The sequence below is a fragment of the Callorhinus ursinus genome, unplaced genomic scaffold, assembly GCF_003265705.2.
Source record: "Callorhinus ursinus isolate GAN/ISIS: 27379988/994484 unplaced genomic scaffold, GSC_fseal_2.0 scaffold10, whole genome shotgun sequence".
Classification (NCBI taxonomy): Eukaryota; Metazoa; Chordata; class Mammalia; order Carnivora; family Otariidae; genus Callorhinus; species Callorhinus ursinus.
Genome location: NW_027397072.1, coordinates 19,656,152 through 19,671,278, shown reverse-complemented (window position 1 = coordinate 19,671,278; position 15,127 = coordinate 19,656,152). Strand labels below are relative to the sequence as shown.

Sequence of the window (15,127 nt, the reverse complement as noted above, 5' to 3'; positions counted from 1 at the left end):
AGGGAACACAAGCAGGGGGAGTGGGAGAGGGAGAAGCAGGCTTCCCGCCGAGCAGGGAGCCCTATGCGGGGCTCGATCCCAGGACCCTGGGATCATGACCTGAGCTGAAGGCAGAGGCTTAACGACTGAGCCACCCAGGCGCCCCTGTTTTATTTTTTTTATTTTATTTTTTTTTATTAAAAGATTTTATTTATTTATTTGAGAGAGAGAATGAGAGCCAGACAGCACGAGAGGGAAGAGGGTCAGAGGGAGAAGCAGACTCCCTGCTGAGCAGGGAGCCCAATGCGGGACTCGATCCCAGGACTCCGGGATCATGACCTGAGCCGAAGGCAGTCGCTTAACCAACTGAGCCACCCAGGCGCCCAAGGCGCCCCTGTTTTAAACGTATACTGGGATCTCTATGTTGCCATTAAGAGAATAAAAAATGCAAATCTAAAAAGCTGTAAGAGGATAAAAATAATAAGTACACATTAAGCTCAAACGGAAGCAAGCAAGGATGAATAAAGAATAAAAAAGGGCACCTGGGTGGTGCAGTCAGTTAAGTGTCCCACTCTCGGTTTCCCGAGTGGGGCTTGATGATCAGAGTGGAGTCTGCTTAGAACTGTCTCTCCCTCTGCCCCCTCCCCCAACCCCAGATAAATAAACAAATCTAAAAAAAAAAAAATAGGGGCGCCTGGGTGGTGTAGTCATTTGGGGACCCGACTCTTGGTTTGGGCTAGGGTCATGAGCTCAGAGTCATGAGCTTCAGCCCTGTGTGGGGCTCCATGATCAGCATGGAGTCGGCTTTGGGTTCTCTTTCCCCCTCCCACTTGTGCTCACTCTCTCAAAAATAAAATAAACCTTAAAAAACAAAAGAACAGGGCGCCTGGGGGGCTCAGTCGTTACACGTCTGCCTTCGGCTCAGGTTATGATCCCGGGATCCTGGGATCGAGCCCCACATCAGGCTCCCTGCTCAGCGGGAAGCCCGCTTCTCCCTCTCCCTCTGCCTGCCGCTCCCCCTGCATGTTGTGTGTGCAAGCGTGCTCTGTCAAATAAATAAAACCTTAAAAACACCAAAAAAATAAAAAGACATGGGGTAAAGAGAAAACAAACAGCAAGATGGCAGCCTTAAACCCAACTAGTTCAGCATATTATATAACAATGTAAAAACTGGACTAAACATTCCAATTTAAAGACAAAGCGTGGAAGGTGGTGCCTGGTTAGCTGTATGTCAGAAGAGCATGCGACTGAGTTTGAGCCCTGTGTTGGGTATAGAGATTCCAAAAAAAAAATAACTTAAAAAAAAACAAAACAAAAACAAAGCCTGGGTCACCTCTGCTGTGGACTGAGGCGAGACGGTGACCATCGCACAGGGCAGCAAGTTGGGTTAGCCAGAGCCCCAGAGTCAGCAGCAGCACAAAGAAGTTAAGGCAGCTGAGCCCAGAGAAGCAGTGGCACCCCTATGGATGGCGGGTTCCTGAGCCTGGACTCGCCCACCTATCTTGCATAGGGACAGAGCAGAATATTGGCCTCAATCCAGTGGTCCAGATCATTTATGGTGGAAAATTTAGATTTGATTATTTCTGGGCCATTCTGCAGTGTGATGAAAGAAGTGCATGTGGTTTTGCTTGTGTTTTTTTAAGATTTATTCACTAGAGAGAGTGAGCGAGCGAGGGAGTGCATGGGGACAAGAGCAGGGCAGGGGAAGGGCAGAGGGAGAGGAAGAGACAGAATCTCCAGCAGACTCCTCCTCACTGAGCACAGAGTCCTATGCGGGACTCGACCCCACTGCCCAAGATCATGACCTGAGTCAAAATCAAGATTTGGACGCTTAGGGCGCCTGGGTGGCTCAGTCGTTAAGCATCCACCTTCGGCTCAGGTCATAATCCCAGGGTCCTGTGATCAAGCCCCTCATAGGGCTCCCTGTCCAGTGGGAAGCCTGCAGAATCTCCCTCTCCCACTCCCCCTGCTTGTGTTCCCTCTCTCATTGTGTCTCTGTCAAATAAATAAATAAATTCTTTAAAAAAAAAAAAAGATTTGGACGCTGAACCAACTGAGCCATGCAGACGCACCTGAAGTGAATGAGCTTTTAAACTAACCAGAGAATGCTACTGAGTTAAATGCAGCCAATTATACAATGTGGCACCTTCAGAAAGTTCTCTTAAAGTCACCTCAAAATGACTGACATGAGGAAATGAACTACATCACTACAATATGTGAGGAACAGCCCAAAAACTATGAAGTTTCCATCTGAGGACCCCGAATTTATTGCTGATACTCTTAATCAGGATGCAAAGAATTATAGCTGGCAATATCAACAATGGGTTATTCAGGAATTTAAACTTTGGGATAATGAGCTGCAATATGTAGACCAATTTTTTTTTTAAAGATTTTATTTATTTGACAGAGAGAGCAAGCACAAGTAGGGGGAGCAGCAGGAAGAGGGAGAGGGAGAAGCAGGCTCCCTGCCAAGCGGGGAGCCCGATGTGGGGCTCGATCCCAGGACCCTGGGATCATGACCCGAACCGAAGGCAGACGCCTAACGACTGAGCCACCCAGGCACCTCATCGTAGACCAATTTCTTACGGAGGATTTGAGAAATAACTGTCTGGAACCAAAGATACTTCATAATTTCTAACACTACTGGTTATATTGGAGAGAAAAGTCCAGTACACTCCGCAAATGATCAAACTAATACCACATCATAAAAGTGCATGCAGCTATTTGAAAGGGATTTTACAGGACTGTGGTCTTTCCAAATAGCCCAATCTACTAAATCAGTTACTTGGTTTACAACCAAGTCACAGGTCCCCCTAAATGCCTTTCTCGTGGACATCTATAAAGACATGCTAGAAAACCAATGTGACAACAAGGAGGGCATTCTCTCTTTTTAAAAGATTTTATTTTTAAGCAATCTCTACACCCAATGTGGGGCCGGAACTCACAACCCTGAGATCAAAAGTCGCACGCTCCACCAACTGAGCCAGCCAGCCACCCCAAGGAGGACACTCTTAATAAAGCATTAGAGTTGTGTGAAATCCTAGAGGACACTTTAAGTAGTATTGGAGATATACTGAAGATCCCTTCAAAGCAAACACAGCATAGAAACTGACCCACCAACAAATGTACAGCAGTAATACCATCTGGAAGAAGTTGTTGGAATCCCTTAATTTCTGAAGAGACTCTAATACAGGAGTTTCAAACTAAAGTGATCACTCCCTTTGCCTGTGGTATAAAATATGTATTACACTGCTTTTTAAGAACCAATTGTGATGCTTCTTGGGTGCTGCTATTCAGACTAGCAATTTGATTATTTTAAAGCAAAAAGCAATTTGGAGGGAGAAGAAACAGTCCCATGAAGGAACTTTTGTATATTAACATTTACTCTAATCCCTCAGCTCCTCCCTAAAGGGAACATGGGTCAGGATTTGCAGCATTAATGAGTGTAGGTAACTTGTATGTAATGGATATAATGTAACTTAAATTTTAGTTCAGGAAGCAGGAAATCCAATTGTTACTTTAGAAGGCTATGCCACACTCACAGTATCTTGCTCACTGTAACTGACTAATGCCAAAATAATGGTTTTGTAATAAAATTATAGATTTATCCTAAAATTTTTTAATTTAAAAATTAAAAAAATGAAAATAAAGCCTGATTAATAATCACTTAATAAATACTGTTGGCCAAAGCTTTTTAAATGCTTCAGTCATTCACGGAAAGAAAAATCTAGGTGACTGTTACTAAAAATGGTGGAAGTATTTTTCTAGATAAAGAAGTTGAGATAAAATATTTTATTTCCCTAAAAAGAAACAACCTTAGACTGGAATAACAAATCCCCTCTTCCATTTCCCACCTGTTTAGTTTGACTTCCTCCCATTTAAAAGGAATTTGGGTCACAGAAGAACATTCTAAGGCACCATTTAAATATATGCTTCTTGGGGCGCCTGGGTGGCTCAGTCCTTAAACGTCTGCCTTTGGCTCAGGTCATCGTCCCTAGGTCCTGGGATTGAGCCCTGCATCGGGCTCCCTGCTCAGTGGGAAGCCTGCTTCTCCCTCCTCCACTCCCCCTGCTTGTGTTCCCTCTCTCGCTGTGTCTCTGTCAAATAAATAAAAATTAAAAAAAAAAATTTTATTTATTTGAGAGAAAGAGGAGAAAGAGAGAAAGAGCACAAGCAGGGATGGGGCAGAGGGAGAGGGAGAAGCGAGGTGGGGCTCGATCCCAGGACCCCAAGATCATAACCTGAGCCAAAGGCAGCCACTTAACTGACTGAGCCACCCAGGTGCCCCAAGTGTTCAACTCTTGATTTCGGCTCGGGTCATGATCTCAGGGCTATGAGACAGAACCTTGTGTTAGGCTCCACACTCAGGAGGGTGTCTGCTTGAGATTCTCTCTCTTCCTCTCCCTCTGCCCTTCCCCCCCTGAAATAAACAAATCTTAAATAAAAATTACATATTTAGTTATATAGGAAAACCAATCAAATGATAAAAATGATAATCCATAAAACAAATTGAAAGTACTTCATTAATTCTATTGTTGTGATATATTATGTTTAGAGAACTGGTGGCTAGTTCTTAAAAACTGCCGACTAGGGGCGCCTGGGTGGCTCAGTTGGTTGAGCGGCTGCCTTCAGCTCGGGTCATGATCCCAGGGTCCTGGATCGAGCCCCGCGTTCAGCTCCCTGCTCGGCAGAGAGCCTGCTTCTCCCTCTCCCTCTGCCTGCCACTCTGCCTGCTTGTGCTGTCTCTCTGTCAAATAAATAAATAAAATCTTTAAAAAAAAAAACAACTGCCGACTGAACTGAAAAGAAATTTAAACATGAAAAAATTCAGACAAATGATGAAATGAAGACTCACCTATGAGAAATGTTAAATTTCTGGACAATCCTTTTTCCATTGGCTAACCAGATCTGTACATTAGTGATGGGTTCCAGATTGTTTAGTTGAACAACAGACAAATTATTTTTATTCTCAACTTCAGTACTTTTTGCCTTAGAAACAATTTTTGGTGTGGCACTAAGAAAAGCCAGACAACAAAGTCAGATGCATGTTGTTAAGCAGAACTTAATCACTGAACAAATACTATAAAACTTCTACATTAAGTATACCTTCTAGGAAGATTTTAGCAAGTCACAGCTGTTTCCTGAATAATAACATAAAGATACTAATATTACTTATGTCCATCGTATATGATCAATCTAGGATCCTAATGAAATTATGCATATCCGCATAATTTGTAAGACTGTACAGTGGTATGTAAATATATTGTAATTATTTTAATAGTGCCTTATGGAACAGACAATTTTATAGGATTTAAAGATCTATAAATTTTATCTACTACTCCCCAGGTTAAAATTTCTATAAGAAATGGTAAGTTCTCAAAAACAAAAACGAACCAAAAAATCAAAACAAAGGGGGTGTGTGTGTCTGGCTGGCTCAGTCAGAAGAGCTTGTGACTGGGACTCTTGATCCAAGGATCATTCGTTTGAGCCCTATATTGGGTGTCGAGATTACTTAAATAAATGAATAAATAAAAACTTTTAAAAAATTGTAAGTTCTCTATAGAAATTAGTCCTTAGATTATAAAGGGGGGAAAAAAAGGAAGCAAAGTATTTCCTGATCATTCTGAAAGTCATATCTGAATATTTTTATATGTGTGGATGAATATGCAGATAACTTTATCAATCTTGATAATCTATGAGAAATTCATAAAAATGATCACATATCTAACCTCTTTGTATATTGTCATAAAGTATAGTATTTAATAGGATGAAGATTCAAAATTTGACAATTAAAGGCTTTGATAGGGGTACTAATTTTATCATGATTTTTTTCATTTTTATTACTGCAAAATTCAGATACTTATTACAGAACACAATGTTGAAGGCACTGGTAACTATAAAATGGAACCCTATATTCAAAAGCTAGCATATGCACTCTGTAACATTAATGGCAATGTTCAAGTGGTGGGTGCAAAGGAGAAAAATTATTTACCCATCAATTGTGCCTAAGGTCCTCAATAATCCAGGTCCTTTAATTTGGTAAAATCAAAAAAGCCTCTATGACTTTTTAGTGTACTGCCAGCATATGTTAATTTACACTAAGGTAAATAGGACTTAGGAGTCCTCATAAAAGTTAACGTGAAAAATCTCATTTCCAATGAGAGAAATGATAAGGTCTATAGAGCTGGTCTGTATCATAAAATAAAGACATGCTGAATATTAGTCAAGCCTGTGTGTGGAAAGCAGAGATTATGAACCTACTCACCTTCCTAGTCTGTGACCCTGTCCTGAGAAGGGCTGGAACACAGGCTTCGTTGACATACATACTTCATTTTTTTTGTCTTCAACTTTAACATCCACCTCCTCTTTATCAAAAATTCCCTGTAATTCCAAAGGTAATTCCCTTGGAAGGTAAAGAAACAAAGTGATAAAGCTTCCAGTGTTTTCTCTTTCTCTGAAAAACTTATTCTCACTACGCAAACAGAACTGAAAAATATACAGAAATAAGTGGCATATCATCTTTACAATAAGAAACTAAATGTAATTTTTAAAAAAAGATTTTATTTATTATTTATTTGAGAGAGAGAGAGACAGTGAAAGAGAGCACAAGCAGGGAGGAGAGGGAGAAGCCCCAACTTGGGCTTGATCACAGGACCGACTGAGCCATCCAGGTGCCTCTAGGTGTAATTTTTTAAAATATTTTATTTTTAAGTAACCTCTATACCCAAATGGGTCTCAAACACACATCCCTGAGATCAAGAGTCGCAGCCTCAGGGGCACCTGCGTGGCTCAGTCGTTAAGCATCTGCCTTCGGCTCAGGTCATGATCCCAGGGTCCTGGGATCGAGCCCCGCATCGGGCTCCCTGCTCAGCGGGGAGCCTGCTTCTCCCTCTTCCCTCTGCCTGCCGCTCCCCCTGCTTGTGCTTGCTCTCTGTCAAATAAATAAATAAAAATCTTAAAAAAATAATAAATAAAACTGTAAACACAAGTCAACTTCGAAAGTGACAGTCCTTATTAATCCCACTCTCACTTTAATATAAAACTGGGGACATCTGACTGGCTCAGTGGGTGGAGCATGTGACTTTTTTTTTTTTTTTAAGTAGTCTCTATACCCAACATGGGCTCCAACTCACAACCTCTTGGGCTCATAACCCCGAGATCAAGAGTCGCACGCTCCACCCACTGAGCCAGCCAGGCGTCCCAGCATGGAACTCTTACTGATCTTGGGGTCATGAGTTCAAGCCCCACGCTGGGCCTACAGCTTACTTAAAAACAAAACAAAACAAAAACCCACAAAACTTTGGTGTTGCAACTCCTAGATTTTTCTCTATACCTATAGTAAAACTCCATGTAATTATTTTATTTCTTCCACAGATGGTACTGATCTATACACACTATTCATTATTCTGCAAACTGCTTTTTAAAAACAGTATACCAAAAAAAAATAAAAAATAAAAAAAATAAAAACAGTATACCAGGGGCGCCTGGGTGGCTCAGTTGTTGGGCGTCTGCCTTCGGCTCGGGTCATGATCCCAGGATCCTGGGATCGAGCCCCACAGTGGGCTCCCTGCTACGCAGGAGGCCTGCTTCTCCCTCTCCCACTCCCCCTGCTTGTGTTCCCTCTCTTGCTGTCGCTCTCTCTGTGTCAAATAAATAAAATCTTTAAGTAAAATAAAATAAAATGATTCCACTTTAAAACAAAACAAAAAAAACAGTATACCATAGAAATCTCTCCATGTTAATATACAAATGTCATTCATTTTACCAAATGCATGTTATTCTGTTATTATGTAGATAAAATGGTACAAATATATAAAATATCCCTTCTATATTTTTCTTACTGATTTGTGACAATTGTGTATATATCCATTTGCATTTCCATAGATGTAACAAGTATCCCCAGCCCAGCACTTGTCTTTTGACTGTATATAAGTGTCTTTTGGTATATATGTTTTTAATATTTACATAATGAAATTTATCCATATTTTTATATTGCTTCTGGGATTCATGCCAACTACAGTTATATTCAATAAAATGGATTCTTCCAAATGAAACATGCCTAAAATAATCCTTCATCTTTTTTTTTTAAAGATTTTATTTATTTGGCAGAGAGAGATAGAGCGAGGGAGGGAACACAAGCAGGCGGAGTGGGAGAGGGAGAAGCAGGCTCCCCGCTGAGCAGGGAGCCCAATGTGGGGCTCGATCCCAGGACCCTGGGATCATGACCTGAGCCGAAGGCAGACGCTTAACCAACTGAGCCACCCAGGCACCCCCTAAAATAATCCTTCTGTTTACAAAGACTACTTACCCTTTTTTGATGGAGTTCAGAAACTGCTGACTTGCACCATCAGAGTAACTTCTGAAATTATCATTGACTGTGAATCCATTTTTCCATAATTTTATACTTACATCGACCTGCAAAGCAGTTAAGAAACAAAATGTATTGTTAATAAATGTACTAGATTAAAAGTCTGAAAATATTTTCTATTGTATATATTTTATGTATCATTCCTTTTTTTCTTTAAAGATTTTATTTATTTATTTGACAGAGAGATACACAGTGAGAGAGGGAACACAAGCAGGGGGAGTGGGAGAGGGAGAAGCAGGCTTCCCGTGGAGCAGGGAGCCTGGTGCAAGCTCGATCCCAGGATCCCAAGATCATGACCCGAGCCGAAGGCAGACACTTAACGACTGAGCCACCCAGGCGCCCTGTATCATTCCTTTTTAAAAACTGAGATATAGGGCGTCTGGGTGGCTCAGATGGTTGGGCGTCTGCCTTCGGCTCGGGTCATGATCCCAGGGTCCTGGGATCGAGTCCCGCATAGGGCTCCCTGCTCCTTGGGAGCCTGCTTCTCCCTCTGCTTCTCTCTCTCTCCCTCTGTCTCTCATGAATGGATAAATAAAATCTTAAAAAAAAAACAAACACTGAGATATAGGGGCGCCTGGGTGGCTCAGTCATTAGGCATCTGTCTTTGGCTCAGGTCATGATCTCAGTGTTCTGGGATCGAGCCCCACATCAGGCTCCCTGCTCTGTGGGAAGCAAGCCTGCTTCTCCTGCTCCCACTGCCCCTGCTTGTGTTACCTCTCGCTGTCTCTCTCTGTCAAATAAATAAATAAAATCTTAAATAAATAAAATAAAAACAGAAATAATTGACATATAACATTGTATTAGTTTTAGCAGCACAATATAATCATTTTATATATGCATATATTGCAAAATGATTACCACAGTAAGTTTACTCAACATCCATTACCAAACACAACTACAATTATTTGTCAGTTTTACTGAGAAACACGCACATACATCACTATATAAGTTAATGCATACAGCATTATGGTTTGATTTACATATATTCTGAAATGATTACCACAATAGGTTCAGCTCATATCCATTATCTTATATAGATACAATGAAAAGAAAGAAGGAAAAAGAATTTGGGACGCCTGGGTGGCTCAGTCGTTAGGCATATGCTTTTGGCTCGGGTCACGATCCCAGGGTCCTGGGATCAAGCCCCGCATCAGGCTCCCTGCTCGGCAGGAGGCCTGCTTGTGTCCCCTCTCTTGCTGTGTCTCTGTCAAATAAATAAATAAAATCTTAAAAAAAAAAAAAAGAAAAAAGAATTTTCTCCTTGTGATGAGAACTTCAAGGATTTATTCTCTTAACTTTCCTATGTATCATAGAGCAGTGTTAACTATAGTCATCACATTGTACATTATATCCCAAGTACTTATTTATGTAATAATTGGAAGTTTATGCCATTTGACCACCTTCTGCTAATCCCCCAACCCTCTGCAAAATTTAATCTATCGTTCTTAAGAGCAAACTTCACATACAAAATATCAAAAAATAATGTATATGGGGTCCCTGGCTGGCTCATTCGGTAGAGCATGAAACTCTTGATCTCGGGGTTGTGAGTTTGAGCCCCATGTCAGGCACTTCAGATAAAATGCAGGACTGATCAAAAAGCTGTTTAAGGAGCACCTGGGTGGCTCAGTCAGTTAAGTGGCTGCCTTCGGCTCAGGTCATGATCCCAGGGTGCTGGGATCTAGCCTCACGTCAGGCTCCCTGCTCGGCGGGGAGCCTGCCTCTCTGCCTACTTGTATTCTCTATCAAAAAAATAAATAAAATCTTTTAAAAAGAAGGTATCAGACCAGGAGCGCCTGAGTGGCTCAGCTGGTTGAGCATCAGACTTCAGGTCAGGTCATGATCTCAGCATCCTGGGTTGGAGCCCCGTGTCAGGCTCCCTACTCAGCAGGAGTCGGCTTGTCCCCCCCCCCCACCCGCAAGTTCTCTCTCAAGTACACAAATAAATAAATAAAGGAAGGAAGGAATCAGACTAGTAGAGCCTCTCCTTTGTCTCTAGCATTTATTCAATCATTTATTTATTCAATATACATTTACTGAGTACCTATTAAGTAACAATCATTCCATTATGATGTTAGGGAAAATAATCATAATAATGATAGCATATATTATTAGCACATCTACCTACCTACCTATGTACTTAGTGTGTAACAAATCCTGTTTAAAGCACTTTCCCTATTAAATTTATTTACCCCTCCCAAAATCTACACAAGGTAGGTATTATTATCCCTTTATATATAGAAAGAAATGGAAACACAGAAGATTGATTAAATTATCCAAAGTCACACAGTCAGTAGGGGGTGGAGGTAGGGCTTGAATCCACACTTTTTTTTTTTTTAAAGTCAAGATCTCCCGATTGTGGGATCGAGCCCCATGTTGGGCTCTGTGCTCAGTGCGGAGTCTGCTCTAGATTCTACCTCTCCCTCTCTTGCTCTCTCTAATAAATAAAATCTTATCAAAACAAAACAGGAGGGGCACAGCATGGAGCCCAACATGGGGCTTGAACTCACAACCCTGAGGTGAAGACCTGAGCAGAGATCAAGAGCAGGACCCTTAAGCCACTGAGCCACCCAGGCACCCCTTGAATCCACACTCTTAACCACTAAACTATACCGCCCTTTTATACCTATAACCAATTCTCTGTTCTCAGGGTACTCACATAAAAGGTGAGAACAAAACAAACAGGAAAAGAACTATTCCTTCATAAAGACACTGAGGAAGGGGCGCCTGGGTGGCTCAGTTGTTAAGTGTCTGCCTTCGGCTCAGGTCATGATCCCAGAGTCCTGGGATCGAGCCCCACATGGGGCTCCCTGCTCGGCGGGAAGCCTGCTTCTCCCTCTCCCACTCCCTCTGCTTGTGTTCCCTCTCTTGCTGTGTCTCTCTCTGTCAAATAAATAAATAAAATCTTAAAAAAAAAAAAAAAACACTGAGGAAAACAGACGAAACTGAAAAATAGGGGCCCCTGGGTGGCTCAGTTGGTTAACCTCCGATTGTTTTTTTTTTTTTTTTAAGATTTACTTGAGAGGGAAAGAGCACATGCATAAGCACAGGGTGGGGGTGGGTGGGTAGAGGAAGTCCTAAGCAGACTCTGAACAGACTATTGAGCCCGAAGAGGGGCTCAATACCACATTTCCCACTTCTGTGCCCCAGATCACAACCCGAGCCAAAACCGACAGTCGGACACTTAATCCACCCAGGCACCCCTAAGCGTCCAGACTAGATCTCAGCTCAGGTTTTGATCTCAGGGTTGTGAGTTCAAGCGTCGTGTTGGGCTCCACACAGGGCATGGAGGCTACTTAAAAGAAAAAAGAAAAAGAAACTTAAAAACAAGAATCCAAAATTGATAACACTCATGAGAGAATATAATGTCTGAAAGGGAGGGAATATTCAGGAAATAAAAGAGCTCTTAGAAACTGCAAATGGAGGGACGTGTGGGTGGCTCAGTCGGTTAAATGTCTGTCTTTGGCTCAGGTCATGATCCCAGGGTCCTGGGATCAAGTCCTGCATTGGGCTCTCTGCTCCGCAGGGAGCCTGCTTCTCCCTCTGCCTCTGTCTCTCTGTCTCTCATGAATAAATAGAATCTTAAAAAAAAAAAAAAAGAACCTGAAAATGGATATTGAACAGACTGAATATAAGGTCAAAGAGCGATCCCAATTAAAATAGAACAAAATTACAGAGGTGGAAAATAGAAGAAACAATAAAAAATTAAGAGGCTTGGTCCAAGAGGTCCAATATGGAAGTAAATGCATTCTAGAGGGATTAGCAATGGAGAGCAAAATAAGCAACATAAAAAAATGTCCTAGAATGGTAAACATGAGTTTCTAGATTGAATAAATGAAAAAGGACCCACCATCAAGGCCCATAACACAGGGTTAAAGATTCTAACAACTTTCAGTGAGTAAAAGGTGCCACATACAAAGGCTCAGATACCACGGGGCACCTGGGTGGCTCAGTCGGTTAAACACTGACCAGGTTTCAGCTCAAGTCCTGATCCCAGGGCCCTGGGATGGAGCCCCGCATCGGGCTCCCTGCTCCGTGGGGAGTCTGCTTGGGGTTCTTTCTCTTTCTCTCCCTCGGTCCCCCTACCCCTGCTCGCTCACACACGTGCACAAGCACTCTAATAAATACATAAACCTTAAAAAACAAAACAAAACAAAAAAAACAACAAAGGCTCAGATACCAGAACCGCATTTATTAATCAAGTGTGAAGGAAGAATACAGGCAAATTTAGGCTTGCAAGGTTTTAAGCCATCTACTTCCAATGCACTCTCCTCACACACACTGTTTTATAAAGCTGTCCCAAGACTGGCTTCATCAGGGATGCTCTTAATAGCAACTAGCATGCCCCCCACCAAATGCAAGCAAAAGATATGGTAATTACTAGTACAGTTTGGTGTCACTGCCTTCATTGCTCCCCAGGCACCGGCAGTTTTACCCACCATCGCTTTTGCAGTATCAACACAGTGAAAAAGGTAAATAATATCTTACTTTGAGAAACACTGGGTGAGAAAAAAGTTATGGACATTTACCTGTTTCTTCTGTTCAGTGGGAGACATGCATTTGGCACCAACCTTCTCAGCTTCCTCAAAAAGGCTGTCAACAAAATATTCACAATTTCTTTGTTGATCATCACCAAGAGGTTGGTTGTCAGATCCTGTTTCACAAACCCTACACAAAAAAAGGAAATTAAGCACTACTATTACTTTTCCAAAAATTTACATGAATTTCTAGTTAAAGGATCCTGAAATGAAATGCTTTCAGTCCCGCAGTTTTGACCCACTTCTAAATTAAGATTCTAGCAGATATGTGACCTTGGAAAGTCATTAACCATTTGGGTCCAGAGCAGGGTTTTCTCAACTTCAGTCTACTGATATTTGGGGAGGGATAATTCTTTGCTGTGTGGGCTGCCCTATGTATTGTAGGATGTTTGGTAGCATCTGTGGCCTTTACCCACTAGATGCCAGTATCATGCACACTCCACCCACCTCCACCTCCAGTGTAATAACCAAAACCATCTCTAGACATTGCCAGATATCCTCTGGGGGCCAAAAATCTCACCAGGTTGAAAATTACTGGTCCAGAGTATAAAAATGTGTTCTTCGCAAAGAGCTCAAAACAGCTTTACAAGGGGTTACTATGTGCCTTCTGGTAATAAAAAATATTTTATTTTATTTACTTATTTGAGAGAGAGCACGAGTTGGGGGGAGGGGCAGAAGGGGAGGGAGAAGCAGACTCTGCACTCACTGGGGAGCGCAAAGTGGGGCTCATTTCCAGGACCCTGGGATCCCGACCTGAGCTGAAGGCCGACCCTTAACCCACTGAGCCACCCAGGTGCCCCAACAGAAAGCACTCTTGAAACTAAAGGTGATAATGTGTCAGGAACAGTCCTAATCATAGTTTTGATTGTTTGCATACTTCTGAATGAGATTTCCCACTGAAGATTTTTGATTTGTAGTAGTTTAACACTCTACTATTTTTTTATTTGAGGTATAATCAACATGTTAGTTTCAGGTATACAACATGTATATACTAGGAAATGATCACTACAGTAAGTCTAGTTAACATCTATCACCATACAGTTACAGAATTTTTTTTTGCAATGAGAACTTTTAAGATGTAATTTTTTTAGCAACTTTCCAATATGCAATAGTTTTTTTAAAGATTTTATTTATTTATTTATTTTAAAGATTAATTAATTTATGTATTTATTTATTTGAGAGAGAGAGAATGAGAGACAGAGAGCACGAGAGGGAAGAAGGTCAGAGGGAGAAGCAGACTCCCCACTGAGCAGGGAGCCCGATGTGGGACTCGATCCCGGGACTCCAGGATCATGACCTGAGCTGAAGGCAGTCGCTTAACCAACTGAGCCACCCAGGCACCCAAAGATTTTATTTATTTGAGAGAGAGAATGAGATAGAGAGAGAGAGCATGAGGGGGGAGGGGCAGAGGGAGAAGCAGGCTCCCTGCAGGGAGCCCGATACGGGACTCGATCCCGGGACTCCAGGATCATGACCTGAGCCAAAGGCAGTCGCTTAACCAACTGAGCCACTCAGGCGCCCCTGCAATAGAATATTTTTAACTATAGTTGCCATGCTATCTATTACATCCTCATGACTTATTTTATAACTGAAAGTTTGTACCTTTTGACTCCCTTCATCCATTTTGTCTACCCCCATCTACTGGTTTTTATTTTGCATTTATATTTTATCATCTAAGAAATATTACTGAAGATTTGACAGAAAAGATGGTTTCTGACCAATCTTTTTGAAAGTCATACAGAAAATTCATACATGTACTGAAATATAACTTCTCAGATCCCATAAATAATATTTTTACAGCTCTCATACTGTGCCAGGAACTATAATATAGATACTCTTATCCACATTTTTATAGGAAGGAAAGTGAGCCACAGAAAGGTTAAGTTATATGAGGTTAAAGCTGGTAAGGAGCAAAGACAGCCGGAGAACGAAGTTACATGAGGCTAAAGCTAGTAAGGAGCAAAGACAGCAGGAGAACGCTGTTATATGAGGTTTTTTGTTTTTTTTTTTTTAAGATTTTATTTATTTATTTGACAGAGACACAGCGAGAGAGGGAACACAAGCAGGGGGAGTGGGAGAGGGAGAAGCAGGCTTCCCGCCGAGCAGGGAGCCCCATGTGGGGCTCGATCCCAGGACCCTGGGACCATAACCCGAGCCGAAGGCAGACGCCCAACGACTGAGCCACCCAGGCGCCCCAACTGTTATATGAGGTTAAAGCTGGTAAGGAGCAAAGACAGCAGGAGAA

General features: G+C 41.9%; 1 protein-coding gene across 6 annotated transcripts in view; it reads right to left on the bottom strand.

The window, feature by feature from the left end:
• Positions 1–15,127, bottom strand: part of UBXN2A (UBX domain protein 2A) — a 43,101-nt gene that overhangs the window by 5,535 nt on the left and 22,439 nt on the right. For 3 of the 6 annotated variants that reach the window (XM_025867807.2, XM_073897058.1, XM_073897057.1), the window contains 4 exons: positions 12,874–13,012; positions 8,288–8,394; positions 6,245–6,382; positions 4,835–4,993 (listed from right to left, as the gene is read on the bottom strand). In XM_025867807.2, coding sequence (XP_025723592.1) covers positions 4,835–4,993; positions 6,245–6,382; positions 8,288–8,394; positions 12,874–13,012 — 543 coding nt within the window. The other 3 variants (XR_012379642.1, XM_073897061.1, XM_073897060.1) reach the window with 3 other exon arrangements.